The 27,058-nt window shown below is 60.5% G+C and overlaps 8 protein-coding genes and 2 long non-coding RNA genes across 13 annotated transcripts; 5 read left to right on the forward strand and 5 right to left on the reverse strand.

The window, feature by feature from the left end:
* The first annotated feature begins 82 nt into the window (after positions 1 to 82).
* On the forward strand, positions 83 to 2,401 carry gphb5 (glycoprotein hormone subunit beta 5). Of its 2 annotated transcripts, none has more exons than XM_077741598.1 (6): positions 83 to 228; positions 305 to 418; positions 683 to 1,067; positions 1,177 to 1,446; positions 1,506 to 2,151; positions 2,287 to 2,401. In XM_077741598.1, exons 3-5 carry the CDS (start codon positions 1,062 to 1,064, stop codon positions 1,692 to 1,694), a joined length of 465 nt encoding a protein of 154 aa, XP_077597724.1. In that variant the 5' UTR covers positions 83 to 228; positions 305 to 418; positions 683 to 1,061; the 3' UTR covers positions 1,695 to 2,151; positions 2,287 to 2,401. The 2 variants fall into 2 exon arrangements, with proteins under 2 accessions (XP_077597724.1, XP_077597725.1); XM_077741599.1 differs by having other exon boundaries at positions 1,191 to 1,446.
* Positions 2,402 to 2,444: 43 nt separating this feature from the next.
* gpha2 (glycoprotein hormone subunit alpha 2) lies at positions 2,445 to 2,951 on the reverse strand (the record flags this gene model as incomplete). The annotated part of the gene is made up of 2 exons (XM_077742692.1): positions 2,445 to 2,663; positions 2,742 to 2,951. Coding segments are annotated over 2 exons (315 nt in total), but the record flags the coding sequence as incomplete, so codon positions are not given.
* A 542-nt stretch (positions 2,952 to 3,493) lies between these two features.
* Positions 3,494 to 10,051, forward strand: LOC144213246 (atrial natriuretic peptide receptor 2). Of its 2 annotated transcripts, XM_077741594.1 has the most exons (24): positions 3,494 to 3,606; positions 5,185 to 5,473; positions 5,544 to 5,637; positions 5,705 to 5,837; positions 5,917 to 6,049; positions 6,103 to 6,207; positions 6,276 to 6,378; positions 6,475 to 6,620; positions 6,713 to 6,785; positions 6,857 to 7,013; positions 7,094 to 7,180; positions 7,333 to 7,476; positions 7,541 to 7,662; positions 7,753 to 7,891; positions 8,018 to 8,066; positions 8,156 to 8,257; positions 8,350 to 8,469; positions 8,533 to 8,626; positions 8,727 to 8,814; positions 8,909 to 9,048; positions 9,117 to 9,269; positions 9,341 to 9,439; positions 9,502 to 9,593; positions 9,664 to 10,046. In XM_077741594.1, the coding sequence occupies exons 2-24, from the start codon at positions 5,441 to 5,443 to the stop codon at positions 9,799 to 9,801; spliced, it is 2,544 nt and encodes an 847-aa protein (XP_077597720.1). In that variant the 5' UTR covers positions 3,494 to 3,606; positions 5,185 to 5,440; the 3' UTR covers positions 9,802 to 10,046. The 2 variants fall into 2 exon arrangements, with proteins under 2 accessions (XP_077597720.1, XP_077597719.1); XM_077741593.1 differs by having other exon boundaries at positions 7,753 to 8,066; positions 9,664 to 10,051.
* On the reverse strand, positions 9,862 to 10,687 carry LOC144213251 (uncharacterized). Its single transcript, XR_013329927.1, has 3 exons — positions 10,519 to 10,687; positions 10,217 to 10,327; positions 9,862 to 10,128 (listed from the first exon to the last, which is right to left on the reverse strand). It is a non-coding gene; the product is annotated as an uncharacterized LOC144213251 (long non-coding RNA).
* Positions 10,308 to 16,263, forward strand: LOC144213248 (ceramide-1-phosphate transfer protein-like). 2 transcript variants are annotated; one of them, XM_077741597.1, is made up of 7 exons: positions 10,308 to 10,902; positions 11,171 to 11,283; positions 11,369 to 11,436; positions 11,532 to 11,698; positions 11,782 to 11,887; positions 11,965 to 12,143; positions 12,216 to 16,263. In XM_077741597.1, the coding sequence occupies exons 2-7, from the start codon at positions 11,193 to 11,195 to the stop codon at positions 12,442 to 12,444; spliced, it is 840 nt and encodes a 279-aa protein (XP_077597723.1). In that variant the 5' UTR covers positions 10,308 to 10,902; positions 11,171 to 11,192; the 3' UTR covers positions 12,445 to 16,263. The 2 variants fall into 2 exon arrangements, with proteins under 2 accessions (XP_077597723.1, XP_077597722.1); XM_077741596.1 differs by having other exon boundaries at positions 10,309 to 10,902; positions 11,065 to 11,283.
* LOC144213247 (tripartite motif-containing protein 2-like) lies at positions 12,480 to 17,162 on the reverse strand. The gene is made up of 13 exons (XM_077741595.1): positions 17,035 to 17,162; positions 16,323 to 16,582; positions 16,092 to 16,237; positions 15,840 to 16,020; positions 15,466 to 15,728; positions 15,242 to 15,380; positions 14,959 to 15,129; positions 14,557 to 14,880; positions 14,283 to 14,450; positions 14,000 to 14,168; positions 13,843 to 13,913; positions 13,598 to 13,738; positions 12,480 to 13,517 (listed from the first exon to the last, which is right to left on the reverse strand). The coding sequence occupies exons 2-13, from the start codon at positions 16,419 to 16,421 to the stop codon at positions 13,365 to 13,367; spliced, it is 2,025 nt and encodes a 674-aa protein (XP_077597721.1). The 5' UTR covers positions 16,422 to 16,582; positions 17,035 to 17,162; the 3' UTR covers positions 12,480 to 13,364.
* A 907-nt stretch (positions 17,163 to 18,069) lies between these two features.
* LOC144213252 (uncharacterized) lies at positions 18,070 to 18,660 on the forward strand. Its single transcript, XR_013329928.1, has 3 exons — positions 18,070 to 18,115; positions 18,322 to 18,362; positions 18,585 to 18,660. It is a non-coding gene; the product is annotated as an uncharacterized LOC144213252 (long non-coding RNA).
* Positions 18,661 to 19,894: 1,234 nt separating this feature from the next.
* Positions 19,895 to 22,585, forward strand: fgb (fibrinogen beta chain). The gene is made up of 13 exons (XM_077742039.1): positions 19,895 to 20,059; positions 20,130 to 20,162; positions 20,228 to 20,331; positions 20,404 to 20,506; positions 20,585 to 20,653; positions 20,713 to 20,827; positions 20,907 to 21,013; positions 21,094 to 21,208; positions 21,300 to 21,419; positions 21,492 to 21,614; positions 21,679 to 21,773; positions 21,852 to 22,042; positions 22,125 to 22,585. The coding sequence occupies exons 1-13, from the start codon at positions 19,964 to 19,966 to the stop codon at positions 22,354 to 22,356; spliced, it is 1,503 nt and encodes a 500-aa protein (XP_077598165.1). The 5' UTR covers positions 19,895 to 19,963; the 3' UTR covers positions 22,357 to 22,585.
* Positions 22,498 to 23,745, reverse strand: LOC144213528 (fibrinogen alpha chain). Its single transcript, XM_077742043.1, has 4 exons — positions 23,485 to 23,745; positions 23,180 to 23,363; positions 22,968 to 23,113; positions 22,498 to 22,840 (listed from the first exon to the last, which is right to left on the reverse strand). Exons 1-4 carry the CDS (start codon positions 23,701 to 23,703, stop codon positions 22,538 to 22,540), a joined length of 852 nt encoding a protein of 283 aa, XP_077598169.1. The 5' UTR covers positions 23,704 to 23,745; the 3' UTR covers positions 22,498 to 22,537.
* A 219-nt stretch (positions 23,746 to 23,964) lies between these two features.
* On the reverse strand, positions 23,965 to 26,964 carry fga (fibrinogen alpha chain). Its single transcript, XM_077742038.1, has 8 exons — positions 26,806 to 26,964; positions 26,628 to 26,732; positions 26,345 to 26,528; positions 26,098 to 26,243; positions 25,922 to 26,020; positions 25,710 to 25,847; positions 25,102 to 25,615; positions 23,965 to 24,700 (listed from the first exon to the last, which is right to left on the reverse strand). The coding sequence occupies exons 1-8, from the start codon at positions 26,857 to 26,859 to the stop codon at positions 24,027 to 24,029; spliced, it is 1,914 nt and encodes a 637-aa protein (XP_077598164.1). The 5' UTR covers positions 26,860 to 26,964; the 3' UTR covers positions 23,965 to 24,026.
* Between the last annotated feature and the right edge of the window lie 94 nt (positions 26,965 to 27,058).

Here is a 27,058-nt window from a genome sequence, read left to right on the forward strand (position 1 = left end):
AGGACTTGTGCCACTGACTATTGTCCACAGAGCCGCTTTGTTTACATTTTGGATAGTCTTTGCGCACGCGCAATTTCTCCGGCGCTTTCCGATGACATCAGAGCGACGTCAATTATTATCAAGCATGAAGAGGCTGCGAGGCTTGACGGGGAGTGTTTGGCCGACGTCCGTCTAGTTACTAGACTTTAGTATAACACCCCCCCACGGCCCTCCCGGTCGTCGACAAAAGTAAGAAACTCTCCGCTCAATTCCTATTTAGGTCAATGCAAAAATCGTAAGCGTTGTCTTCTTTTTTCTGCCCCAGCACGGGAGGTTCATAGAATAGCATGTCCAAAGTATGCTGTGATAGTAAACCATTGATGGTTGCAGTGCTTGGATACCACCACAAGAAGGAAGGCAACAAGTCAACATGTGTCAGGTAAAGGCCATTTCAAAAAAGAACGATAGAAACCGTTGGTTGGAAAGCCATTGCTGGGTGCAATGCCTCAGTACTACCACAGGAGGTCAGCAAGGTCACCTATTTCTGGTAAAGGGCGCTTCAACTAGGACTATCAAACCGTTGGCGAGGAAGCCATGCTTTCTCCCCCGTCTTGGCAACCGGATGTTTTTGTCGTGTTTACTTTAATGACGTTAAGTCATTTTGGCATGCTCATGTTCATTCTAGTCCACTCCTTCCTTTCAGCCGTGCCACCTGTACGTGTACTCATTGAAGTCCATTGACGTCCGTCGTCTGTCTTTGACCCGGCCGGCATGGGAGTTTTCGCTCTGGGACGGGGTCTTGGCTTGTTTTGGCTTGTTTTGCCTGGGGGCCAATGGGAGCCTCCTGCCCGATTCATTTGGAAGGCATTCGAGCAGACCTGCCGGCTCACTGCGTGCGTGCGTGCCTCGACCACTGGGAGCATTTTCCAGGAGGCATTGCAATGATGATGATGATGTCAGAGTGTCCGTGCCCGCTCCCATGACAAAAAATGGGGGAGTGGCTATCAAAGACGTGCCTCCCACTTCCCATTTGACTGGGTGACGGATTCCCAGCGGCTTCAGTGTGCACACGAGGCCACCCTATGCAGGTGAGCAACTTTTTCTTGCTGCTTTTTTTACATCCGCAAATAACCCCGAGCTAAACCCCAGAGAGAAGGCGTCATGGTTTGTGAGTTCACTGCTACGAGTGACTTGTAGGTTTGTCTGCCAAGCATGCTGGTGGTGGCGCTCCTCCTCTTGTTGGCGCCGCTCGGCCCGCCGTGGGGCGCAGAGATGCGGCTCGCCGGGGCCACCGCCGCCGGGACCACCGCCGCCGGGACCACCGCCGCCGGGACCACCGCCACGGGAGCGCTCCAGGGCTTCCGTGGTTGCGCCGTGCGGGACTTTTCTTTCGTGGCACAGAAGCCGGGCTGCAAAGGGCTGCGGGTCACCACCGATGCCTGCTGGGGGCGCTGTCACACCTGGGAGGTAAGCCATGCCGTCGCCTCTGTCGCCAAGGGATGCCACGGCTGTGCTGCTCTTGGCAGAAGCCGCTCCCGGAACCGCCCTACGTCCACCGGCACCACCGCGTCTGCACGTACGCGCTGACCCGCTACGCCAGCGTGCGTCTGCCCGCCTGCCAGCCCGCCGTCTCGCCTCTGTACCACTACCCGGTGGCTCTTCGGTGCCACTGCGCCGTGTGCACCACCCTGGACAGCGAGTGCGAGAGCTTGTGACGGAAGCGCTCAATAAAAGCTTGCCAATCCCACCGCCACTTTGCCTCCGTCTTTCATGCGCACGCCAACCCCGCGGGGAATCAAGTCCGATTACATGATGTGCCCCGAACGCGCCGCCCGGCCGATCGGTCGGAAGGTATGACGTCACGTGACGTCGGAAGAGTTTCCGGGTGCTCCCCGCCCGCCAAACTTGTCCCCCCTCCGTCGTTATGGGAAGACTCGGCGAGACACCGTGCTGCCGGCCGGCCGGCCGGCCACGCGGAGCCAACGAATTGTACGGTAGGACGGACGCCTTTCCACGTCATCTACAAATGTCATTTTGCCACAAATTTCCACCAGCGACTTTCCAGGTGTGCTTCCTTCTCGTGCTACTTTTGAGCGTGACACCACACGGCAGATTTGAAAAATGCCGACCTTGATTGCAGTGCTTCCTCATTTCAAGTCATTTCCGCTTGAAGTAAGTTGCTTCAACTACGAGACGGCGCCACTATTTTGTATCGTACCGTATCAAATAATGGCAAGAATGCGACTTTCTCAAAACCTTTTTTTTTAATGACGACAAAATCAAGACATCTCTGGCTTTCTACGACAGACATTTCAACGGCTTCCAATCACTGGCCGCCGCCCGGCAGCAGATGGGATGTCTACTACCGAAAGCCGGGCACCTTTCCACAACCTCCCACTCGTGGCAAGTGGCGCCCGACGCCTCCCGGGAAGACGATTGGACGTCGGCCGACGTCCGTGGCGGCGACAGCGTCCGATCTGGACCTTGTGAGTATACTTGACATTCTTCCGGGGCGAGGCCTTTGTCGGCGGCGTGGACGGCGTCCGATGGCGGCGTGGACGGCGTCCGACGGCGGCGGCTCAGTAGCGGGACGCGCGGCACATGGCGCAGCGGCAGGCTTTGGCCGTCACCATCTCCAAGTCGTCGTGGCTCCGCCCCCCGGGACACTCCAAGCGCACTTTGACCTGGCCGAGCGCGGCGGGTGAGACGGAGAAATAGAACCGGCCGCTCACCGCCGCTCACCGCCGCTCACCGCCACTCACCTTGGCCTCCTCGCCGATGGTGCAGCAGCTGGACGCAGACGTGACGTTGCGGGTGAAGTTGGAGGCGGCCAGCACAGAGTACCTGGAAGGGAAGGCGCCCGACTCGCAGTAACCCACGCAGGCGTGCACCAGACGGGTCCCCCGACAGGTGCCCCGCCGGTCGCTGCGGACGCTCACGTTGAACGCTGCCGGGCGCAAAGGTCGGACTTTGGACGTGGACGGCCCGGGACGTGGACGCGGGCGGAGAGGACTCACCGTGGAGGTGGCAGCCGGGCGCCGGCTTGGCCGCCTTGTCGCCACCGTGGCCGCTCGGGGACGAGAGCAGCAGCGACATGGCCGGCACCGCCAGCAGGCAGAGGCCCAAGGTGGCGGGCCGCGACATCGGCCACCGTCGTCGTCGTCGTCCAAACGCCTTCGCCGAGAGCCAGAGGACCGGATGGGACCCCCAGAACACCTGGCTGCGTGTCGAAGGGGGAGAAAAATGGTTTGCCCGGCGACAGCGCTCATTCACAGTTGCAATTGTCAAGGAAAATGCCAGCCGTGCTGCCCGTGCTGCCCGTGCCGGTCTGAATGTCAACGGCCACTCAGCTTTTCCCACTCGTTTGGCCGGCCCCACATCCCTCACGTGGGAACCCCCCCCCCCCCCCTCTTTTCTGCCAGTCAAGTGGATTGGGGTGAGCCAGCCCCGGGGGCCAGGGAGGAAAAAAAGGCTAATATTAGTGTCCAAACTGTCGTCCCACAAATGACAGAACCATGACGCCGTCGGGTAGGAGTTAAAAAAAAAACAAAAAAACGGCGGCTCGAACCAGGTGGCAGGGCACGCCGATGGCAAACGGAAAGCGGCAAAGGACTCTTACCTGGACAGGTGAGGCGCGTTGGCATGTGAGCCTCGTGCGTGCGGGTGGGACGGACGGCAGCCACTTTTAGCTGGAGACACACCCACGCTGTCCTTTCTCCTCCTGCGGTGGCCTACCGCCCGCCCGAGGCCCTTTTAAAGGCGACCTGGAAAGGGGGGGGGGGGGTGCTGCTCTAATTGTTTTTTTTTTTGCACATCGGTGACACAGAGGAAAACTAGATTAGCTTTTCCATCAACGTGCCGCCACTCTCGGGTGGAACTCCTTCCCTCGCACGTCCAATCACGTGGTTGGATTCAAAGTGCCGGCCCAGCCCAAGCCCCGGGGGGCTCCCGGTGGTCCCCCCCCCCACCCCCCACCACCGGACAGGTTGGTGCCCGTGCTGGCCATCATTTGTATTTGCTGAAAAGGTAGCGGCCATCACCTCGTGCCGCCATGCACACGTGGCAACGGAAAGGTGGAATTTGTGACATCATCCTGAACCTCAATTACACGGGCGGAACGGAACGCCTACGACGGGCTCGGCCCGTCCGTGGCGGTGACCGTGGACCCCGTCGGCCGGGAAGGGGCCCATTTGAGACGGCGCCCCGGCGAGCGGGGGACCCCCGGCGGGCCGTCAAAATCCCAGACGGCCTTGGCAAAGACCGTCCACGTGACGGGCCAAATGGGGGGCCGGCCAGAAATTGGTGACCACGCACGGAGGTGGAAGACTTAAGTCACCAGATCGACGTCAGATTGACGGGAGGAAAGTGGCGCTTTCCATGTGGGGACGCTCGTCAAGTGGAAACATTTAAGCAAGTGCCATTCATCAGCGAGCGGCGGGAATGTGCTCCACTTTACACCAGACGGGACAAGAGACCACCTCCCTCCGTGGTGGGCCGTCACCCTCACCAATGGAGTGTCCCGCCCGCCCGGTCGGGCGGGTGGGGGTGGTGAACGTTGCCATTGAATGAATGCCAGCTCCCACTTGAGCCACCGACGGTCAAAGTCAAGCCGGTCAGCAGAATCAGCTAAAGAAGAAAGACCAAATTGTATACGACGGCAGCATTGCACGCACGCCCGCACGCACACACACACACACACACACCCAGACACACACACACACACCTCGGAAGTGTCATTATCACTCCTTTTCATTTAGTTTAGCGCCGGAGATGAGCTCACTCTCCAGATCAAACTTAATACTTGCTTTGTCATGCAGGGCGACGCCTTGTCATTTTAGGAAAACAAATAAGTCCTAGAGCGGAAATCATTTTTTCCACCACGGCTGCCGAGAAGTTCCAGCCGACTATAGTCCGCCACAATCAAAGGCTCATTTGGGACCGGCTTGCTTGCGAGTGGCGGGAAGACAACAATTGACCTCTCCCACTCTTGCAACGCTGTCATTAAGCTTAATCACAGTGGTTATCCTTTGCACGCTCGCCTCGGGCCATAATAGAGTCGCGCCGGTCGGTGCATGTCTCCCTCATTTGGGGGGGGGGGGTGATTGAGGGTTTTTTTATGCTGGCAAATGCGTTCTCATTAGCCCTCAGGCTGTGGCAAATGAGACCCGCTACTAACGGGCCTTTTCCTCCATTCCTTTTCTTCAGCGGTGCAGCTCCCATCTGTGACCAGGCTCCAACTTGAGGACTCGGTGAACACTGAGGAAACGCTCCAGACTCCATCCAAGTGCGGAGAGCCGCCGCATACTACCGGCGCCCAGCAGCAGAGAGCGCTCTTTCTCTCGCTCGCCCTGGCACTGAAAAGAGAGGTGCTGTGTCTGTTTGGCCGCCAGACGCTCACTCGGGCGCAGAGACCAGACCCGACCAGTCCTCCTCCTCCTCCTCCGGCTGGCTTCTGTCCGTCATGAAAGGCATCTTTTGCTTGGCCGTCTTCTGGGTGAGATTGGAAGCCGGGACGGGTAGTTTTCACATTGCGTCCCGCCCGCCTGAATTTCCAGCCGCCGCAGGTGTGCGCATCTTCCTGGCACGACCTGGACAACAGCGAGTACGACTGTTGGCCCCTGGAACGCCCCGACGACTCCAACATGATCGGCTGCGGAGGTAAGCGGGCGTGCGTGCGGCGCCCGAGCGCGACCGGGCCAGTCACGCCGACTTGGCCGCCCCGCAGGTCTGGAGATGGCGTGGGTGCTGCGGCCTCCCGAGACGGTGAGAAGCGGCCAGGTGTTTTCCGTCGTCTACTCGGTGTCCGCGCGAGACTCCTTCTACGGCTGGGCCGTGGACAACGACATCTTTCCTCGCAGGTAGCGACCCCGACGGGTCCCGCTCTGCCGGGCCCGGGCTAGAAAGAAAGAAAAAAAAACTGGTTGCGGATTGGTTCAGTTCCATAGAGGGCGCCGAGGACGCTCGCAGGTTCTGCCAAGAGCACGAGTGTCCCGCCGACTGGAAAGACGCCGACGGTGAAAACTGTTGCATTCATCACGCCAACGTGCACTCCTGCCCGCTGGGACACATGGTAAGCCACGGTGGCCGGCGCTCCGCGGGTCCCCGTTCACTCTCCCGGGACAGGCCTCGGAGAGCATCTGCGGTCCGTGGATTCCCGACGACGGCCAGATCTTCACCCACACCATCTCCACTTCGGGCAAGATGACGCAGAGCAACTGGAGCGCCAAGGTGAGCGGGCCGCCGCGCCCGGCGGGCCAAGACGGGCCAAGACGGGACTCATCGGGGGCATCCGGCAGGTGGTTCTCTTCCACGTGGGCCTGACCTCGCTCATCGCTCACATCCGAGTGGGTCGCATGCAGGTGGCGCTGGAGGCCAAAAGCACCGTGCTGCCTTCCGCAGGTACAGTAGGTGCGCCGCGTCCCCATGGAGGCCACGGCCGTGGCGTGACGGTGACTTTTTGATGCCTTTTTGGGGCCCTTTTGGCGCCTTTGACAGTCTGCGGCGACGACCAGTGCCAGGAGGGCGAGCTGTGCTCCACCTGTCCCGCCGACTGCGGCCAGTGCCCCGTCACGGCGTGGGCCAAAGTGGCCGTGGGGCTGCCGCTGAGCCTGCTCTGCCTCTGCTTGGTCCTGACCGCCACGGTGAGATTGGGCCGGGCCACTCTGGCGCTCCCGACGCCCCCTCCCCGAGGCGGCGCTCCTGACCTTCCCTTCCTTTCCGTGTGCTCGCTCAGTGGCTGAGGTATCAGCAGCAGAAACTGCTGTGGGACGAGAGCTGGATCATCCATTTTGACCACATCAAGTCAGGTAGCAAATATTGCCTCCTTGGACCGCGCGGCCCAACAGACCGTGGCCAGACGGCGTCTCGGGCGCCGCAGATCATCGAGCGCGGGTGACCACCAGCAGCTTGATTAGCGCGGCGGGGGTGGCGCCGGCGGGACACGGCGACAGCAATAGCAGCTGCGTGACGGCCCTGGCTTCCTGCGGGGGACAAGCGGGCGGCGGGAAGACCACCTTCACCTGCACGGGGATCTAGTACGACCGCCCTTTTCACGTTCGACCTTTTGGGCTGGCGCACGGCCGAGGCCAGAGCGCACCACGTGCTTGTCTCGCAGCGACGGGCGGACGGTGGCCATCAAGAAGATCCCCGGCAAGTCTTTCTCCCTGTCCAAGAGCATCAGGCAGGAGGTCAAGCAAGTCAGGTAAGAAAGGCGGCCGAAAGCCGTGGGCCGCCGCCGTGGGCCGCCGCCGTGGGCCGCCGCCGTGGGCCGCCGCCGTGGGCCGCCGCCGTGGGCCGCCGCCGTGGGCCGCCGCCCAAGGCCTTTGTATCGGCGGCCCACCCGCGTGCCAACAGGGAGCTGGACCATCCCAACCTGTGCAAGTTCATCGGCGGCTGCGTCCAAGCGCCCAACGTGGCCATAGTGACCGAGTACTGCCCCAAGGGGAGTCTCAACGACGTGCTGCTCAACGAAGAGATCCCGCTCAACTGGGGCTTCAGGTCAGGCCCGCCCTTTCTCGTGGAGCTTTCTTTGGGGGCGGGGCGTGACGCCACAGCCTCCCAGGTTCTCCTTCGCCGTGGACATGGCCAGAGGGATGGCCTACCTCCACCAGCACCGCATCTCTCACGGCCACCTCAAGTCCTCCAACTGCGTGCTGGACGACCGCTGGGTGTGCAAGATCACCGGTGAGACTCCCGGCCGGGGACGGGTGGGTGGGTGTGTTGGTGGGTGGGGGCCGTCTGCGGGGAACCTGAAAGTCCCGCCGGTCTGGACAGATTACGGGCTGGGGGTGTACCGCCGGGGGGAAGGGGCGGAGCCTCCCTCGCCCTATCAGCGGCGACTCCGAGAAGTCTACAGGCCGCCCGAGTTCCAAGACGGCGACGCCGAGCCCACGCTGACCGGAGACGTCTTCAGGTCACGGGACGCCAAGGCGGCGCTTGGGAGGGAGCGCCACGGGAGCGCCACGGGAGCGCCACGGGAGCGCCACGGGAGCGCCACGGGAGCGCCACGGGAGCCTAACACTTGTGTTCCCTTCTTCAGTTTTTCCATCATCTTGCTTGAGATCGCCACGCGAAGTGACCCCGTCCCGGTAAGCGCGCACGCTCGCCAGCAGGCTGGCCGGGTCTCGGGACTCGTCGGCATGCGGCCGACGTCACCTGGCCTTTTGTTTGCGTGCAGGTGGATGATTCCAGCCTGGAAAGCTCTTGCTGTCCACCTCTGCCCGAGCTCATCTCCAGCAAAGCCCACAACAACTGCCCCTGTCCCGCCGACTACGTGGAGGTGGGGGAGCCACCCGGCGGGGAGTCACCCGGCGGGGAGCCGCCCGGCGGGGAGCCGCCCGGCGGGGGTGACGCCCCTCTTTGCGCCCGCAGCTCATTCGACGGTGCGGCGCTCAAAATCCCGCGCAACGGCCCACTTTTGAACAGATCAGGAAGTTTGTCTACCGGATCAACCCCGTCAAAGTCAGTCCGGTGGACATGATGATGAATCTGGTAGGACGCGGCGACCTTGGCGCCCGGCGCCCCGCATCATTGACCCACGCTTTTTTTTTTCAGATGGAGAAGTACAGCAAGCACCTGGAAGTGCTGGTGGCCGAGCGGACGCAAGACCTGATGCACGAGAAGCAGAAGACGGACAGGCTGCTCTACAGTAAGGAGCAAACGCACGCGGACGCCCAGCGCCCGTCCAGCGCCCGCCCAGCGCCCGCCCGGCGCCCACCCACGGGTCCATGGTCGGCGTCCGTTCGCAGGCATGCTCCCGCGGCAGGTGGCCGACGACCTCCGGCAGGGCAAACCGTCGCAGGCCCAGAGCTACGTCAGCGCCACCGTCTTTTTCAGGTGGGGCCCACCGACGGCAAGGCGGCGGTCGCCCGCCTTGCGGACGCCCGCCCGAGAGCCGGCCATATTTCCAAGCCTTTCCATTTGCGCGCAGCGACATCGTCGGGTTCACGCAGCTGTCCGGCAGCAGCACGCCGTACCAGGTGGTGGACCTTCTGAACAAGCTGTACACCACCTTCGACGATATCATTGACAACTACGACGTCTACAAGGTGGAAACCATCGGCGACGCCTGTGAGTACCCGCCACCGCTTGTGTTTTTTCTTCTTAGCCGCTCGGTCTACAGTGGTCCCCTTGCGCAGACATGGTGGTGTCGGGCGTCCCCCGGGAGAACGGCATCCTTCACGCTTCCCAGATCGCCAGCATGGCTTTGGACTTGGTGGCCGTGTGCCGCACCTTCGCCATCCCTCACAAGGCCAACACGCGGCTGCAGATTCGCGCCGGGATCCACTCGGGTGGGTGTCACATTGGAAGCGCAATTGGAGGGGGGGGGGGACACAAAAGCTAACCCTAACCCTCGGCTCAGGTCCGGTGGTGGCGGGCGTGGTGGGCACCAAGATGCCGCGCTACTGTCTCTTCGGCGACACGGTAAACACGGCTTCTCGGATGGAGTCCACCAGCCTAGGTACTGTCTCCGCCTTCGTCTCCGCCCTCGCCGTACGCCACCGAGCTTCTGGTGTCGCACAGCGTTGAAGATCCAGTGCAGCGCCAGCGTCTTTTACCTGCTGGAAGAGATTGGCGGCTACACGCTGGCGTGTCGGGGAACGTTGCCGGTCAAGGTCAGCCGTCTGGTCTCCGGGACCGGCCCGCCCTTAAACTTAGTCAAGCGTCTGGTCTCCCCCCCCTCAGGGGAAAGGTGACATGGTGACCTACTGGCTGGAGGGGAAGACCTCCGGCGACGGCGGCGGCTCGCCCGGAGAGCGACAGTTTGGATTCTCGCTGCCGGGCGCGCTCCAGGCCGCCGAGCGTCCCGGCGCCTCAATGTGACGGCTTTGACAAACGCTAGCTAGCTAGCTAAGTGTGGGCCCGCAATAAACATGACAAGAGTGTTTTTGCGTTGTCCGCTCACATCACTCACGCTGGCGCCCGTTTGGGTGCACGCGATGCAAAGCGTCTTTTTAATTAGACGTGGAGAGAAGACCACTCGTGTGGAGTGGACATTGTCCCCCCTCATCTGAAGCTTGCTCACACATTCTATTAAGCATTTCCATTTCCATATCTGAGCAGACCCGTGGCGGTGGCGGCGGCGGCGGCGGCACACTTCAACTTCAACTGGCGTCTGGTCTGGTCTTTTAGTGACACAATACATCAGAGCTGCATTCAAAACAAAGAAGCACGTGCATGGTTTCCATGGCCACCTGCTCATGTTTGTTTCAAAGGAGATGAAAGAAAGAGCGGGTACCTGTCAGTCATGAAGGTAGTGGGCCGTCCTCTTCTCCAGGAGCCAATGACCTGCGACCCTGCCGGCGTAGATGACGTAGGACCAGGACAAGAGCACCAGCGCGGACAAGAGCTGACACAAAGGCATAACGAAAGCATTTAAGCACCGACGCCTTCAACTTGTTGCCAGTCAAATGCATAGAAAATAGAAAATATCTGCCGGTGAGTAGACTGACAAGCGTTCGAGAAGGACGGAGCTCGTCGCTCCCGAGTTGAAATCGCAACAAAACAAAAGATGGTGTTTTTCAAAAACCGGAATTTTACCGCTGAATAAATCCTTTCCAGAGTCCGTCTGTTGACCACCAACATTTTGTGACTTGGGGGCTCTAAGATCGCATTAAAATCCCCCAAAAAGAATCGGCGAGGCAACTCAAGCGAAAGCACGTGACGTCACATGTCCTTCCTCGTTTCCGTCAATGCGTGGACTTCCCACAGCGCCTCTCTGTGTTTCACTCGTGTCATTACACTCCACTCGAAGTTCATACAGGTCAAGTCGAACCTTCTCAGCTTTTCATTTTTCGCCTGCTGCTGGATCCAAAACAAAGGAAACGGGGTGATCAACTCCACGCGGGTGGACCGGCCCGGCCCGGATTTGAACCCAAAACCCCAGAGATGTCACTAACCACCGGAAGGAACGCCCCGTCCAAGGTATGAAATGTACACGGGTCGCCGGTGATTTTCACCCACGGTCGGACACATCGCATGAGTCAATTTGTACGATGGCCGAAGGCAAAGCGTCTTTCCTAAAATGTTCTTTTTTTTTCTTCTTCTCCTCACCCCGAATGTTCAATTCCCTGGGTGTGTACAAAGGCGTCCGTCCAAGCGGAAGCAAAGATTGAGCTCAAAGTTCATGCGGTGACGAGGGCGCTTATCACCAGGTGCCCGTGGTGATCCGTGCGTGTGTTTGTCTTTCCAGTCTCTTGCCGTGGCCTGTCTCCATGCTAGCGTTCGGACGTCGGGCGCCGCTTGGCTGCCTGCTCCTGTCGGCCTTCTTGGCGCTCTTTGTCTTCCTTAGCTCCGTGTGGCTTCGTGAGTCACTTTGCCCGGCCGACGCCGCCCCCCCCCGCCGCCACTGACTTTTGATCGGGATTAACGCCCCGCGCGTACTCTGCAGCTCAAGATGGCGGTGGCGTCGGAGACTGTGACCCTGCGCACTCTCCGTGCCGGACAGACAAAAAGACTGTAAACCAGCAACTTTGAACACGATGGAGCGTGCACCCCGTCATCGCTACAGACATATTTTTGCTTAGCAACGTCAAATTCCTCCTCTCTTTCAGTTTGAGCCCGGGCGGACGGAGCCCGATGAAGCCCCGCCCCTGGTGCGGGAGTGCCCCGGCCAATCATTTCAGGCGTGGCGCCTTCTCCACTTTTTGAAGTCCAGCGTCTCGGTTCCCAACGACGTCCTGCTGGAGCCCTACCTGCGGAGCTGGGATGAGCTGATCACGTACGTCCCGTAGCGTGGCGGCGCCGAGCTCGACCCGCCGCGTTCCGCGCTCAACCCGCCGCGCATTGCCGTCCCGTGGACAGTTTCATGGAGTCCCTGGGATCCGTGGTCTCCTTCTTCTCCGAGAAGGTCAAGGAGAAAACCGACATAGTCCGACGGCTGCTTGCCGCGCAAGGGCCGGACGGCGGGGTGAGAGGCTCCACTAGCCGACCGTGAGCCGGACCGCCGGGCCCCTCCCGTGCTCCTCTCTCTCTCTCTCTCTGCAGGCGTACCGTTCGGTGCGCGGCATGGCGGAGGCGGAGCTCCGAGCGGGTCGGAGCCCTCCGGGATGCAGGACTCTCCTGCGGTTGCATCGCTCGCTGCTGTGGATCACCCTGACCTTGGACGGCCTGAGCCAGGCACCCGACCCACAGGGACGCCTCAAGACGCCCGGCCAGATCGGCAGGTCGGTGTCCTGAGCCGGCCGGCCGTCCGCCGTGACCGTGGCCCGCCTAAACTCGCCTTTGGCCTCTTTCAGGGACGCCTACCAGGTGGCGCTGGCCCCCCACCACCCGTGGGTGCTGCGCCAAGCGGCGGAGCTGGTCTTTCTGGCCCTCCCCGACCGGGACTACTTTCTGCGGCTGGTGTGCGCCCGGAGTCGGCGCCAAGCCCAGCCCGCGCTGCGCCTGGTGGCCCGGGCTCTGCGGGGGGTCCACGCCGCCACCCAGCGCATCCTGGAGGAGCACCGGCTGCTGGAGCTGCCGTGACGGGCGCCTCGGCCCCCGACAAAGTAAGGCTCCCGTTGGATGAAGAATCTCATTTATTGATAATTAAATGGCCATGCAGAGAGAAAACATTCACACGTACAACCCAGAAACAATCCACGGAACACAAAGCGCTCTGGACGGCACGAAAAGATGCCCGGATCAATCAATCATTTCTGCTCAAGGGAGGGCTCTTTGAATGGACACCGGCGTCTCTGGGCCAATCGCCCTTTGCCAAGGTGGGGGACACTTTGAGCCGAGTCGCCCCACGTGCTAAAAGCGGAGCGCGTGGACCCGGCCGCCGGCACCGTACGATCGTCGCTCGGGGAAACATGCCGCCAAACGGATGCCGGTGACGGCCCGGGCCGGGAAGTCGTCGGACGTTAGCTCGTTACCGTTGAAGACGGCAGATGGCGTCGCATTGGGATGACCCGATGGGGATGAGAGGAGACTATAGTGCACGGCGGATATTGAGCTGGGCCACCACGATAGTGCACCGTGGCCATTCTAAGAGGACTACTTCCAGGGGGTCAATCCATCCCGTGGAGAGATGAGCCCAACGCTTTGGCACTTGATAGTTGCAATGCACACAATGGAACACAATCAAAAGGAAGATGATCTTCACCAGCCCGTGGGACGTCTAACTGGAAGCGGTGGCTTTTAAAGGGTCTGCGCGGGGAAGGCCAGCTCGGCTCTTTAGCCCACAATGCCGGGGACGTCAGCGGGGAAGCGAACCCCCGCCCGGAGGGCGGGAGGCGGAATACGTACCCGCATTGAATGACATGGAATGGACGGGACGGAGGACATGGATTGGACTGGCATTGGATATCTCCACCGTCCTTCCGCCCGGGGGCCTTGGACTTTGACAAATGTGGAGCGGGTGTTGGACGGCCGCCTCCCGGATCTTCCTCCGTCCGGCTCCCTCACTGCAGGTAGCGGTAAACCTTGAAGCAGTGGTTCCCCGAGTCAGCCACCACCACGTTGCCGTCCTGGGTCAGGGCCAGTCCCTGCGGCCCGTACAGGGGGTCGGCCGACGTGTTTACGTAGGACAGGAAGGAGCCGCTGCCGTCGAAAACCTGCACGGGTGGGATCCAGAGGGAGGCTCCTTGACCCGGGGACCCGGGGGCCCGCACGGCGAGGCCACGGAGGGGCGCACCTGTATCCGGCTGTTGCCCCAATCGGCGACGATGATGTTCCCGACGGCGTCCACGGCCACGCCCGTGGGGGCGTTGAACTGCCCGTTGCCTTCGCCGTTGGAGCCAAACTTGAGAAGGAAGTCCCCTTGAGGCGAGAACACCTGGCGGGGAGCCGAGGTTAGCCAGGCGGTAGCGGGGGGCCACCCACAAGAACCACCGAGGGAGGGCCACTTCTCGGAAAACGATTCCTCAGAAAGCACCTTACCTTGACGGAGTGATTGTGGAAGTCGGTCACGATGATCTCGTTGTTCTTGTTGACGGCGGCAAAGTGCGGACCTTGGGGACGTGGGAGAGCGAAGGTTGAAGCGGCCGGTCGGGGGTCGGGGGCCCCGCCTCCCGACCGCCGTCGGTCGGCACCTTACCCGCAAACTGTTTGTCTCCGTTCCCGCGACTCCCGAACTTGGTGAGCAGCTTTCCGCTCAGCTGGAAGATGAAGACGGTGCAGGCTTTGTTGTCCACCACGATGACGTGACCCTCGTGGTCCACCGACACGCCCTTGGGTCCCATCAGCCGACCCGCACCTAGCTTGGCCTGCGTTGGCGTCGTAAAAATGAGCGTGAGGAAAGAAAAAAAAAAGAAAAGAAAAGAGGAAAGAAACGAGCTTTGGTTTCGGGCCATGACCGGCTCGACGGACGCTCGGCTCACCTTGAATTTGCCGTCGGCCGAGAAGATGCTGACCCACTTGTTGTCGTAGTCGGCGACGATGATGTCGCCGCTGGCGTGCACGGCCACGCCCGTGGGCCGCTGCAGTTGGCCCGGCGAGCGTCCTCGCAGCCCAAATCGACTCTTGAATTCGCCCCGGCCGGAAAAGACCTGAAAGGTCCCTCCGAGATTGAGAAATCGGGCCCGGGTGGCGGCCCACGCGGTGGCCCACCTTCCGAAAGGTACCCAAACGGGAGACGGCGGCCTCGTCCGTCACCTGCACACACTGGTTGTTGCTGTCGGCGATCAGGATGTTCCCGCTGGCGGCGGCCGAGGCCACTCCTTGAAGATTGGTGAACTCGCCTTTGTTGCGCCCCTTGGTGCCCGTCCGAAAGATCAGGTCGTCCTCGATGGGGTTCTGGGTCTTGCGGCGGGGCGTCCCCAAGGCGCTACTGGCCCTCTTGGAACCCTTCTTCTTCTGGCCGGGGGACTTGCCCCGCCTTTTGGTGCCCTCGGAGGAGCCCGTGGATGGCGTGGCGTTGGCGCCGGTGGCGGCGGCCGAGTTGGAGGGCGTGGTGACGGTGGTGGTGGAGGGCGACACCTGCCGCCAGTGCCACGCTTTTAACAGGCCCCCATCCCACAGCCACGGGGCTCCTTTCAGTGACCGGGGGCTGCTCACCTGTGGCGTGACCACATTTAGCTTGAAGGGACTTCCTTTAATGTGTTGCTGGTAGAGACGCAGCGCCAGCGAAAAGTCGCCCTCTTTGGGCACCACGTAGACAAACTCGTACGTTCCGTTCTTGTGGTCCACCATCTCGCCGTCCACGATGCTGCCGTCGGGCGTGAACACCTGCCGTGACCACGAGAGCGGCTCAGCCTCTGCCCGGTGAGGGAGGTCGGGGGCGGGGCGGGGCGGGGCGGGGCGGGGTGGGCGAGCCCGCCTCCGGCGGCCGTGGCCCCACCTCGGCTGAAAGGACGGCGTTCCCGCTCTTGCACGCCCCTCCGGACTTGTCCCGGGTGACGATGGTGACGGAGGAAGGGAGTCCCACCGTGCTCTGCTCCAGGCCGGCGCCCATGGCCTCGCTCTGGCTCGCCACCGCACTGAGGAAACAGATTGGGACCGGGCGGGTGGCCGTCTACTGGAGTTGACCCGGAGGCCACACCCTCTCTTTCAACTGGGCGTTACCTGGTGGTCACGATGGTGCCCAGGTTGTGTATCCACTTGCGCAGTCCGTCCGTCTCCAGCATCAGGTCCAGTTGGTCGTTCTCCTCGGGCTGACAGGACGGGCCCCGTCGGGCCAGCTCCTCCAGCTTCTCCTTGACCTCCAGCTCCGCCTCCAGGTTGGCGGCGGCGCCGGCGTCTGTGGCCAAGAGCTCCTGCGCGTGGTTGCACGCCGACTCCACGGCGCCCTCTCCCTGCTGGAGGCTCTCCAACTGAGACTGGAGCACCTGTGTTCAACACAGCGGCGTGACGAATCCCCAATTGGAGAAGCGCTCTGCTCTGCCCTGCTCTGCCCTACTCTGCCCTGCTCTGCCCTGCGGACGCTTCATTTCAATCACCTTGTGCTTCAGGCCAAAGGTGACCTCCAACTCCATGAGAAGAACACTCTTCCTCACGTCCAACTGCTTGTGAAGGTCTTCGAAGCTGGACAAGATGTCCTCCTCGATGGCTGCCCTCTGATTTGTCAACTGCTGGACCATCTCCCCCACCACCACAGCGGCGGCCGAAAGCTGGGGCAGTCTGAAGACCACAAGGTGACAAAGTGTCCAGATCCCTGTCGCGCACGCCGCACGCCGGCCGTCTCTGCTCACCTGTCGCGGGCCGCCCTCATCCCCGTCTCCAAGGTGTTCCGGTAGCGCTCCAAAGCCTGGCCCAGAGAAGCCCTGGGGTGCTCGCCGTGCTCCGGCGCGCACTCGCCGCACAGCGCTCGCGTGCAGGCCCAGCAGTATTCGGACACCTGCGGTCGAGACGTCATGCAGGACGGGCAAGGGGAGCGGGCCTCGGGGGCCGGGGGCCCGGGGGCCACGGGGGGACCGACTCACCTTGCCCCCATGTTGGGGGCAGGTGTCCTTAGGAGGCGGGGCCTCCAGCACGGTACACTCTTCGCTGCTGCTGTCCGGAGAGTGTCGATGCGTCGCCATGAGCCGCCCGGTGGGGGTACGGCGCCGCTACGAGGCTTTCCGCGCCGGGCCGAGCCAACGGACTTTGGTGGGCTGCCACATGGCGTCCACGGACAAATGGGATTGGGGTTTACCCGAACTCCGCCCTTGACTCCGACGCCTCTTTCGGATCACTTTCCGTCCTGTCAAAGAGAAGAATGAAGCGACATGCCCCCCACCCCCCCCCCCCCCCCTGCGACATTGACGCTAAGTAGGTCACACTTGGAACTTCGGCGTGAAGCTGATGCTGCGGTTGCCACGGAGACCCCAAGTGGGGCCTTTGCTCCCGAAACGCTCCCTTTTGGTGGGCGGCGACAAACACCGCATTCGGGTACTTTGCCACACTGGGTTCTCAAATGGTCTTACTGGCTAATCGCGTACTCGGACGTGTTTTGGTCGGCGATGGGAAATGATGCGCATGAGTCACGAGCTACTGCCAGCGTTAGCGCGGGGGATGCTAACTTGATACGCACTCGCGGGCCGGACGCGTCGCGGAGACGAGCTACAGATGCTACCGATTCCTCCCTTCATCATCAGCCCTCCATCCGTCACGCCATCGCGTCCTGTCAAAGAAGGTCAAGGAAGCTATACTCACCATAATTCAGTGCGGCAGGCACACGCAAGTGTGTTTTGCAGCCTCAAGCCATCCTATTCTGCCTCGGTGTGTGGGTGTGTGTGTGTGTGAGAGAGAGAGAGAGAGAGAGAGAGAGAGAGAGAGAGAGAGAGAGAGAGAGAGAGAGAGCAAATGAGGGGGGGTGGAGGAGGGGAAGGAGGATGTCACCACCATCATCAGTACCAGCAGCGACAGCAACAGAAGGGGGAGGTGGGAGGTTACGCCCAACCGGCTGCCATGTAACGTCTGCCAATCAGGAATGCCCTTAGAAAAGCCAGCCAGCACTCTTCCGTCATTCAGCCTCCATCCGCCAGGCGGCGATAATGACACAAGACCACATATAAGAGCGACGTCGACTCTCATTCGGCCTTTCGTGTCCTGGCAGGCGGAGAGATAATCACGCTTATCCGCTGAAGACTCTGCTAACCACTCGCTCCTCAAAGTTCTCAGTCCTGTTCTTTTCGATTTGGCAAAATCAGGCATGGGAAAAAGGTAATCTAGTCGGCTCTCCCCCTAATTCGCTCGTAGAACGTTCTTGCTGCGAGGATGGTTGTCGATTGTCCTTTCAATGGCGACTCGCCACCCAAGTCAATATCTTGTCGTGTCGTGTCATGAAGAATGTGCACTTTATGTATGTTATTGTTCTGTTGGTGTGTTTCAAAACATTTCGTAGAGTTCATTTGTACAAAGACGTGGCCGAAGCGCCCCTGGTTGGCAACCCGGGGCTTTTCAAATGACTATTGGAAGGGCAGTATATGCTAACGCGCTCTTTTTTTGGCCCCTCTCCAGGTGATCTTCTCGAGCCAACCGGGTATGTTTTCACGTTCAATGTGCTCTTTTTAAACCTGAACACGCGCTGTGATGACTGATTTTTCAAGCTATCCGCAGTTGCACCAGAGGTCCACGTGACCAAAGACGGCCAAATACTTCCTTAGATGTCTGAGCGAACTAGATGAATTAATAATAATGACAATTAAGTGAATGGACAAAAAACATCAACTTGTGATTTCTTTCTTTCACAGAAGAATGCTTTTTCGGAGGCGGTTTAGTGAGTCTCAGTCAGGTACGTTGAAATTTAAATCATCTATTGAACTCCTGCGGCGCTGTGATGACTGATTTTTCAAGCTATCCGCAGTTGCACCAGAGGTCCACGTGACCAAAGACGGCCAAATACTTCCTTAGATGTCTGAGCGAACTAGATGAATTAATAATAATGACAATTAAGTGAATGGACAAAAAACATCAACTTGTGATTTCTTTCTTTCACAGAAGAATGCTTTTTCGGAGGCGGTTTAGTGAGTCTCAGTCAGGTACGTTGAAATTTAAATCATCTATTGAACTCCTGCGGCGCTGTGATGACTGATTTTTCAAGCTATCCGCAGTTGCACCAGAGGTCCACGTGACCAAAGACGGCCAAATACTTCCTTAGATGTCTGAGCGAAATAATGAAGCATTTTTTTCCTACTTGCCTGCATATGGTCTTGGAACAAAACTAAGTTAATGGCTGTCTTTTCTTCTTCTTCTTCCCACAGGTTGTTCACATCCAGGCAGCATCTCAAAGAATGAAACTGTTCACCCTATTCTAATTCAATAAAGTGCACGAATTCACTCCATTGTATCGAGATTTTTTTCTTTTTTTAAGCTTTTCAACAAATTAAGTGTCTTGTCATTTTAAAATTGTAACCGTAAAACGTTCAGACATTCCCAAGTAAATTTGGGGTGTCTAATCTTATTAAAATATGTGGCACAACTTGACTTTTTTTTTTTAAAACAGTGGTTAAGTACAGAGGCAAGTTATCATTTGTGTCATGTATAGGCGTTTCCATGGTTACCTTCTACCCTGCTAATTTAATCTCGACGAGAACCTGTTACACCAGTTGCCCTCCTGTGGCGGTTTTATGGCATTGCACTTTGCAATGTCTTCCCACCAACTACATATTAATGTCGAATACTACACCTGGGCTTCTCATTGTCCCGGCTGATTGAATAGCCATGTTCTAACTGCCTGCTCTCTTGTGGCGGCTTTTCCAACCAACTGCTGTCGTGTTCTAAAGAAAAATAGGACATCGTTTAACAATGTGTCCACAGGAGGGTGCTGTCGTCCCAAAGGTTGTTTGCAAAGAAGACGCAAACACGGAAGTCAATGTAAGCGCAGCCGAAGTGAACAATTGATCTTTTGCAACTACATTTCGAGAATTGTTGCGGTAGTCTTTTATGTGAAACGGGGCCGTTGTTACACAGTTCAGTCCGCCCGAGAGTACCGTGATCCCAACGGTTGTTTCCAAAACGATTTTATTGAAAGAACACGAATGCGGACGTTGTGGTAAACGGCAACCGATCGAAACTTGGTACCCTCTTGCTGCATTTTAAGGCATTGCACTTTACAATGGCTTTACTAACCAACTACGTATGTTGTTTTCTAGTACTATATATATATACCTGGACTCCTCTCACTTATTGTCCTATGAATGTGCGTGAATGGACATGTTGATGTTTTGCCGCTATCCTGTGGCGGTTTTAGGTATCACACACTGCAATGGCTCTTCCAACCAACTCCTCTTAACCAGTGCATCACGGTAGTATGTTCATATATTTGGCTCGCATTGAATTGTGCCAAGTGTTCTTGACTGCTGTTATTTAACACTTTTCTACCTGTGAAATTTCGGCCAAGATGGCGAATGGCATAAGACATTGCCTGCGATGATTAGGCCGCTGACCTATGGGACTCCAACAACACCCCCCCCCCCCCCCCCCCCCCAGCTCGTTCCCGGCCGACCAAGTTTCCCGTCCGTCCTCGTCTCGTTTGCCCCCGCTGACCACCCGGCTCGGCCAATGGAAGCGAGGGGAGGAGCGGCCCAGCATAAAAAGGCGTCTTTGAGGCCGACGGGACAGAACAGACGGACGGGGCTCAATGAAGACCATGCGCACGCTACTGCTGCTCTTCCTGTGCGTGAGTGGCGCCGCTCCTTTGGCCAACTTTCCTTACGATGACTACGATGATTTCGAGGTGAGTCCAAGCGAGACGGGGGAAAACAAATGTGACACTTGTTGGCTACAACTCGGTGCTTTTTGTTCAGGACTCGACTACTTCGACCGGGACCAATGCAACGGTACCAAACCGGAAGCCCCGCTTTGGCCCGCCGCCCCGTCATCCACGTCCCCTTTTTATCCACAGGACGCGGCGGCCCCGGACGTCCGGGGCCACCGCCCGCTGAGTCGCGGCCGGGACGTCTACAGCGACAACCACTACTCGCGGCCCCCCATCGGCGGCGCCACCAGGTCAGTGTTCCCACGGCGGCCGGCGCACGTTCCCCGGTCTTGGGGCCGGGAGCTGACGTGCCACTCTGACAGATACCACGGACGCCCGAGCACCCCGTCCAGAGGGCGGCAGGTGGAGGAGGAGAAGCCGGTGCACCGCGAGTCGGGCGGGTGTTCCTACGGTGACGGAGAACTGGTAGGCCGTCCGTGGCTGGCGTAAAGCCGTCGCCGTGACGGCTCGGAGATCCACGTATGCGTTGCCTCGCCCGCCCAGGGCGTGCTGTGCCCTAACGGCTGCGAGCTGAGGACGGCGCTTCTCAAGCAGGAGAAGAGCGTGGTCACGGTGAGTCTGGCGTGGGACGCGGCACGCCGACGGTGGCCCAGAGCTCTCGGCCCTCGCAGAGCGTCGACCAGCTGACCCCCCTGGTGAACGATTTGTCGCGCTCGTCCAACGTGGTCTACAACTACGCCACCGACATGTCCAACTCGCTGACCGAGCGCCAGCGGCTCATCGGAGGTGAAGTCCGTCCGGGTGGGCCCGCCGGGCGGCGTGGCGTCCGCGCCGGCTTAACGCCGTGCGCTCGCCGTCCCCGCAGACAACGGGCGGGTCATCAACCGGTTCACGGATCAGGTGGAGGAGCAGCACGCTTTCATCAAGGAGACGGTGGACAACGTGTTTCCCTCCACCCTCCGGGTCCTGCAGGTAGGATTGGCACGGTGTGTGTGTGTGTGTGTGGAGGGGGGGGTGCACCGGGGTTTGACCACGGCGCGTTGCCGTCGTAGGGAGTGGTGGAAACGCTTCGGCTGAAGATCGACAAGCTGGAGAAGGCCATCCAGAAACAGAGGGAAGAGTGCAAGGAGCCTTGCGAGACCAAGTGTCCCATCCCAGTGGTGACCGGTAAGAAAAAGGGGCGGAGGGGGGGGGGGAGCCTAGAATTGGCCAAGTCAAAGCTGCTTTGCTCCAAAGATTCCTCCCTCTGCCCGTCCAGGAAAGGAGTGTGAGGAGATCTACCGCCGCGGAGGGAGAGAATCGCAGATGTACCTGGTTCAACCCGATCACTTGGCGGCCCCGTACAAAGTCTTCTGTGACCAGAGCTCCAATAAAGGAGGTGGCTGACAAGTCTGCCCTGGCCCGGCACCGTCTTACCCGTCTCACCCGTGGCCTCTCTCCTCTCCACCAGGATGGCTGCTCATCCAGAACCGCCTGGACGGCAGCGTGGACTTTGGCCGGCGTTGGGACGAGTACCGGCGTGGCTTTGGAAACGTGGCCTTTGACGTGGGCAAGGGTTATTGCCAGACCCCAGGTCTGTTTGTCTGTGGAGGGGGGCCGGGATCGGGGGCCTCCGTTCACCCCGCTTGACGTGGCAGGCGAATACTGGCTGGGCAACGAGCGCATCAGTCAACTCAGCAAATTGGGTCCGACGGAGCTCCTGGTGGAGATGGAGGACTGGACGGGTGCTAAGGTGGCCTTCCCCCCTTCCCGCCGTTGGCCGGCCTCTGTGCTCGTGCCTGTGAATGATCCTTTGGTAACCCCCTCTCAGGTCCACGCCCAGTACCGCCAGTTCACCATGGAGTCGGAATCCACTAACTACGTGCTGGCCGTGAGCGGCTACTCGGGCAACGCGGGCAACTGTCTCCTGGACGGCGCGCTGGAGCTCTTTGGGCTCAACCGCACCATGACCCAGCACCACGGCGCCAGTTTCAGCACCCACGACAGGGACAACGACAAGTGGTGAGGCCAGGGACAGTGGGCGGGTGCCAATTGAAGCGTACCCTCTGGCGTGCCGACGTCTCTCTCTCTGTCTGTCTCTCAGGATCCCAGGCGACCCGTCCAAGCAGTGCGCCAGAGAGGACGGCGGGGGCTGGTGGTACAATCGCTGTCACTCGGCCAACCCAAACGGCCGCTACTACGTGGGCGGCGCCTACAACGCTCAGATGGCCAAACACGGTACGGACGACGGGGTGGTGTGGATGAATTGGAAGGGCAGTTGGTACTCGCTGAAGGCCATCAGCATGAAGATACGACCGCTCTTTGCTTCGGGATAACGCCGACGTTTAAGAGCGGGGCTCCCTTCATCGACCCACGCTCTTTCTCCGTCTGGTGACCCGCCCAATGTGGAATGGCGGCAAAGAAAAAGAGCCCAAATCTTGACAAACGCTACAGATAAAGTCACAAAGGGCTCCCCATTCATTTTACCAATGCATTTATTTTTTTGGCCCGCTCTCGTCAATCGGCATTTTCAATAAAGATCAGGTTCAGTGGGATGTCCTCAAATTGAGTGAGAAATTCTTTCCGGACGGTCGGGATGGACTTGTAGGCTTCCGACGGGGGTGGCTCCTGGCGTGTGGACCGCACTTTGATTTGGGGCATATCTGGCGGGGGCCGGCCCGTATTCTTCTTCCGCTTCCCCCGAACCTCCGTCTCGGAGACCTGGGCCAGGAGCCGGCGGTAGGCGGCGTGACGGACCCCGGGCGCCGAGGACGTCCGGCAGGAGCCCCCACACGCTCGCAGCTTCATGTCCACGTCCACCTGGTGAGCGCTCATTTAAGGGGGTTGGACGGAGGCCGGACAGAGGCCGGACGGAGGCGGGGCTCTTCTGTCTTTAACGACGTCCTCCTTCCTTCACCTGCTGGATGATTAGAGAGCGGGGCCTCACCTGGGCTCTCCACAAGGCTTCCACTTGGCCACAGACTCTTTCCTTCAGTTGATCCAAGCGCCGCTGCAGCCGCATGGATCGTTGGCGCAGCGCCGTCAATTTCCTGGCCAAAAGAGTGCCGTCTCGCACCGACTTCTGCTCCGACACTGAGCACAAAGCGGAAGATCATCCCAGTGGCGCCGGCTGGCAAAACTACCCGGGCCCGCCTTTACCGTGTCGGATGACCAGGTTCCTCCGGTGACGGCGGTAGACGTCGGCCACGCGGCTCATCGTTTCCCGGAGCGCGCTCTCCGACCGCCCGGCCGCCTGGCAGACGTTGGAGATCTTCCTGGCCGCGTGGCCGTCCGTCTGCGAGAGGGCGGCCCGTAGGCGGCAACCGGACGGGCACTTCTTGTCCTTTGGGTGGGGGCCCGGCGGAAGGGAGTTTTTGAGTCGGTCGGAGCCGTGAGCCACACGGTTGACGACCGCAACGCCCCAGAGTGCCACGGCCTTGGCAAACGTCATTTCCCGTCCTTACCTGCTGGCCAGGGGAACACGGCGGTGGCGGCGGACCGTCCCAGTGGGCGGGGCAGCGTCCGTCACCGGGAAGTGGGCGGGACGGCTGTCGGCCATCTCGGACGCGCGGCTTGACGCACGCTGTGGGCGCAGAGTAAATATGTGCTGAGCGTCCGGGGTCCAAGGACGCCGTGTTTCTTTGCTTTTGGAAAAGAGCCCCCCCTCCGCCTCCGCCTTTCATTGACGCAAAGGTGAACTAACAAACACGGCGGCGTGCACGGCGGCGTGCACGGCGGCGCGCCTGTCCAACTAACGGCGATGGCCAAATGGGACCCCATCTGCTTTGACTATTACGAGCTGCGCGAGATTGGCCGCGCTCTAGAGTGGGAGGACGGAAGCTCCCTGGCCAAAGAAGAGCCCACAGAAGAGCCCACAGAGAGCCCACAGAGAGCCCACAGAGAGCCCACAGAGAGGCCACAGAGAGGCCACAGGGCACAGCAGCTGAACATTAATTCTTTATTGAAGCGAGCGCAAAAGATGGCGGACGCAAGCGGACCAGGGAGATCACAAGGCGGCCGATCGCACAAACATCTGAACGCTCTGGGGCCTGAGGGCGCCCCACACGGCGCCGCCGGCCTCGTTGAGGTTGGCCTCCCGGCAGTCGGCGTACCACCAACCCCCGCCGTGCGCGGCCGCGCAGTTTGCCGCCGCCGCCCCATCCCGGTCCCTGTCCCAGGTGCTGAACTTCATCCCGGCGTGCGAGGCCAGGGCGTCGCCGGCGTCGCCCGAGTAGCCGGAGAGGCGCAAGGGGTAGCCCTCCTCCTCGGTGCCCACGCTCAGGAGGTACTCGGCGGTGGCCGGCGCCCCCCCGCGCCGGTCCCGCAGGTCCACCCTGAGCAGGGTGGGGCCCCGGCTGGTCAGGGAGTGGAGGTGGCGATTGCCCAGCCACATCTCCCCCCCGCCGCCGGCGTCCACGCTCCCGAAACCGTCGCGGTACTCGGCCCAAGTGCGGTTGAAGTGGAGGAGCGAGCCCTTCTCCCTCTGCTGGACTAGCAGCCAGCCCCCCAGCAGACCCTCCTGCCGGCAGAAAACCCAGAGCTGGGCGGCGGGGGCGGCGGCGTCCGGGGAGGCGGCGTCCGGGGAGGCGGCGTCCGGGGAGGCGGCGTCCGGGGAGGCTCGGATCTGAAACAGTCCGTCGCTTTGGCCCCGGCTGTGCTTGTGGAAGATATCCACGCAATCTGCAACACACACCACGTCTTCTGCTCAATGTCCAGTTTACACGGAGGCTTCCAGCCCGCAGTTCCAATTTAGTCTTGCCCTACTCGCAAAAAGTTGCCGCTCTTGAAATTTGGAGCCTTATCGGTGTGCTTGCGGCCCGGCTAGCGGCACGGCTAGCAACACGGCTAACTCCGACTAACTTCCACCAGAAGCAAAAAGGGATTATTGGCCTTTGGCTTTGGAAACACACTTTAATGTCAGAGCTACGTCGGCCCGGCAGCCAATTGGAATTCATCTCTCCGCGGAGCTAGACGATGTTGCGGGAAGGCCAAGGTCGGCGCCGCCGCCGCCATCTCTGTGACTTCTTGCGAGTAGTGCATTTGGCGGCCGGCGCATTACTCCGGGTCGGAGGCGCCGGTACCTTCTCCCGTGAAATCGCCGGTGCGCCGGACCTGCGCCACCTTCACGCTACGGGCGTGCACGTCGGCCACGTCGTCTTCCGTGTTGTCGCTAAAGAACTTCCCCAGGTCGAAGCCCACTTGGCCAAAGGGCTTGGAGAAGCCGCTCTTGATGTCGCTCAGGCCGCCCTTCAGGCCGCCCTTCGGGCCGCCCGCCGCCGACTGCTTGACGCCGGGGAAAACCGGGCCCGGGCCCGCCAACCCCTGGCAGCCGGGACCGCCCCGGCTCTCGTGGAGCACCTTCTCCACGGGGCCGTCGTCCGTCATCACCGTGGTCTTGGTGGTGGAGACGGTGCATCTGACGGCGTCCGCCGGCAAGGGTGGGGGCGTCTCTTCGAAGTCGCCGCCGAAGCCGCCCCCCGCCAGCTCGGTGATGGACTTGGAGGGCCCCGACCAGGAAGTACCTGCAACTTTGGAGATGGTGGCCGGGGAGGAGCTGGACCCTTCCGTCTCCAGCGTCAACTGGAAGGACTTGACCTAAGCCCCAGCCAAAGAGGTGAGCACGAGACGCCGTCTGTGACAAGGGGGGGGGGGGGGGGGGGGGGAGTATGGATGGTCACGCCGTCCTGACCTCTCGGAAGACGTCCGTGGATCCCGACTTGAAGGCGGCGCCCTGAAAGGCTTGCTGCAGCGGCCGGCTCTGCATGACTTCCATCTGTCGGACCGGTTGGACGTCCCGCCACTGCGGCGCCCCCCGCAGCTGATTCATCTGGAAATGAAGGTGGGCAGCCAGCCGCGGTGGGCGGTGTCTCGGGGAAGTCGGCGGCCCGGCGCTTTTCTAACCTGTTTGTCCAGAAGCACGTAGCTGTCGTGGTCCAGCCGGTACTCGGAGTAAGACTTGCAGGAACCTCGGCAGGAGCGCAGCTTGATGTCGATATCCACCTGGCGGGGAGGAGAGCGCCACGTGAGGTCGGGAACTCCTCCTCCTCCACCATTTGGCCCCAGTCCACGCCACTCACCTCTAGTTTCTGCATGTCGCCGACTTGATCCGTCAGCCGCTGGCGGAGTTCCGCCAGGATCTTCAGCTGCCTGTCGATCTTCACCTTCATGTCGGAGATCCTCTGCCGCAGGTTGAGAGCCAAGTTGTGGTAGCGCTCGTCCTGGCCTGAGCCGAGGAAGGAAGGAGGGAAGGAGGGAAGGCCAGAACGGTCAGAACGGTCAGCTTCCGGCTCCCGGCAGGCGCTCCCGACTGACTCGCTGGCTAACCGGAATTGAGGACCAGCCGCTCCTTCAGGTAATCGTACGTCTGCTTGGTGGCCTGGTCGGCTTTGTGCTGGCCCGCTTGGTTCTGCTCCAGCAGGTTGCGGATCTTCTCAATTTTCTTCAGGAGGCTGTGATCCTTGTGTTCCATCAGACCCTGGATCCTGCAGCCCGACGGGCACTTTGGACCCTGTCGGACCACGCGGCGCTCAAAGGGGGGGGGGCGTTTTGGCGAACGGCAAAAGAAAAGGCCCAAAACGAGCCAAAATAACGGCCGGCCTCTCCTTACCCAGTCGTCGTCGGTGCAGAAGGGCCATTCCTTCTCCGTGGCGCATTTTTCCGATCTGGTGTTGGGCACCACGGGCCGTGCCCCCCTGGGATCCAGCCCTCCGGCCTGAGGACATTTTTTTGTAAACGTCATCAGCCGGCCGACTGAGCTTCCCGTCCCTTGCCCTCCCTTTTCTTACCAGCGAGGCCACGCACAGCAGGCCCAGGTAGGCCACTAAACCCATCCGTGGCATGTTGTGGAAAGTTTCAAAACGACCCACGCCCGGCGCTTTTGAAGCCTCGGCCGAGCCCCGCCCCTCTCCGGACGGCGTAGGCGGGCGGACGCTTGGGTTGAGTAAGGCGCGGAGGGGGCGCCGACCTTTCTGCGTCCCTGCACTTTGGCCAGGGTAAACATGGACGGACAGGTTCCCGCAATGAGGACGCCCAGACCGC

Source organism: Stigmatopora nigra, chromosome 20, assembly GCF_051989575.1.
Source record: "Stigmatopora nigra isolate UIUO_SnigA chromosome 20, RoL_Snig_1.1, whole genome shotgun sequence".
Lineage (NCBI taxonomy): Eukaryota > Metazoa > Chordata > Actinopteri > Syngnathiformes > Syngnathidae > Stigmatopora > Stigmatopora nigra.

What these genes read in the sequence shown, in the direction of transcription:
- gphb5 (XM_077741598.1), top strand. An exon ending in GGCGCTGTCACACCTGGGAG is followed by an intron (nt 1,447 to 1,505) that starts GTAAGCCATGCC and finishes TGCTCTTGGCAG; the next exon opens with AAGCCGCTCCCGGAACCGCC.
- LOC144213246 (XM_077741593.1), top strand. Translation starts at nt 5,441, where the DNA reads ATGAAAGGCATCTTTTGCTTGGCCGTCTTCTGG. An exon ending in CCTGCCCGCTGGGACACATG is followed by an intron (nt 6,050 to 6,102) that starts GTAAGCCACGGT and finishes CTCCCGGGACAG; the next exon opens with GCCTCGGAGAGCATCTGCGG. An exon ending in TCGCGCCGGGATCCACTCGG is followed by an intron (nt 9,270 to 9,340) that starts GTGGGTGTCACA and finishes CCCTCGGCTCAG; the next exon opens with GTCCGGTGGTGGCGGGCGTG.
- LOC144213248 (XM_077741597.1), top strand. Translation starts at nt 11,193, where the DNA reads ATGCTAGCGTTCGGACGTCGGGCGCCGCTTGGCTGCCTGCTCCTGTCG. An exon ending in CGCAAGGGCCGGACGGCGGG is followed by an intron (nt 11,888 to 11,964) that starts GTGAGAGGCTCC and finishes CTCTCTCTGCAG; the next exon opens with GCGTACCGTTCGGTGCGCGG. An exon ending in ACGCCCGGCCAGATCGGCAG is followed by an intron (nt 12,144 to 12,215) that starts GTCGGTGTCCTG and finishes GGCCTCTTTCAG; the next exon opens with GGACGCCTACCAGGTGGCGC.
- LOC144213247 (XM_077741595.1), bottom strand. Translation starts at nt 16,421, where the DNA reads ATGGCGACGCATCGACACTCTCCGGACAGCAGCAGCGAAGAGTGTACC. An exon ending in ATGAGGGCGGCCCGCGACAG is followed by an intron (nt 16,021 to 16,091) that starts GTGAGCAGAGAC and finishes TGTGGTCTTCAG; the next exon opens with ACTGCCCCAGCTTTCGGCCG. An exon ending in CGGCCGACGGCAAATTCAAG is followed by an intron (nt 14,169 to 14,282) that starts GTGAGCCGAGCG and finishes ACGCCAACGCAG; the next exon opens with GCCAAGCTAGGTGCGGGTCG.
- fgb (XM_077742039.1), top strand. Translation starts at nt 19,964, where the DNA reads ATGAAGACCATGCGCACGCTACTGCTGCTCTTCCTGTGCGTGAGTGGC. An exon ending in TCCCATCCCAGTGGTGACCG is followed by an intron (nt 21,209 to 21,299) that starts GTAAGAAAAAGG and finishes CTGCCCGTCCAG; the next exon opens with GAAAGGAGTGTGAGGAGATC. An exon ending in CCAGAGCTCCAATAAAGGAG is followed by an intron (nt 21,420 to 21,491) that starts GTGGCTGACAAG and finishes CCTCTCCACCAG; the next exon opens with GATGGCTGCTCATCCAGAAC.
- LOC144213528 (XM_077742043.1), bottom strand. Translation starts at nt 23,703, where the DNA reads ATGAAAGGCGGAGGCGGAGGGGGGGCTCTTTTCCAAAAGCAAAGAAAC. An exon ending in CGTGTTCCCCTGGCCAGCAG is followed by an intron (nt 23,364 to 23,484) that starts GTAAGGACGGGA and finishes CCCCACCCAAAG; the next exon opens with GACAAGAAGTGCCCGTCCGG. An exon ending in AAGCCTTGTGGAGAGCCCAG is followed by an intron (nt 22,841 to 22,967) that starts GTGAGGCCCCGC and finishes AGCGCTCACCAG; the next exon opens with GTGGACGTGGACATGAAGCT.
- fga (XM_077742038.1), bottom strand. Translation starts at nt 26,859, where the DNA reads ATGCCACGGATGGGTTTAGTGGCCTACCTGGGCCTGCTGTGCGTGGCC. An exon ending in TGCTGTGCGTGGCCTCGCTG is followed by an intron (nt 26,733 to 26,805) that starts GTAAGAAAAGGG and finishes AAATGTCCTCAG; the next exon opens with GCCGGAGGGCTGGATCCCAG. An exon ending in CCACGGACGTCTTCCGAGAG is followed by an intron (nt 25,616 to 25,709) that starts GTCAGGACGGCG and finishes GCTGGGGCTTAG; the next exon opens with GTCAAGTCCTTCCAGTTGAC.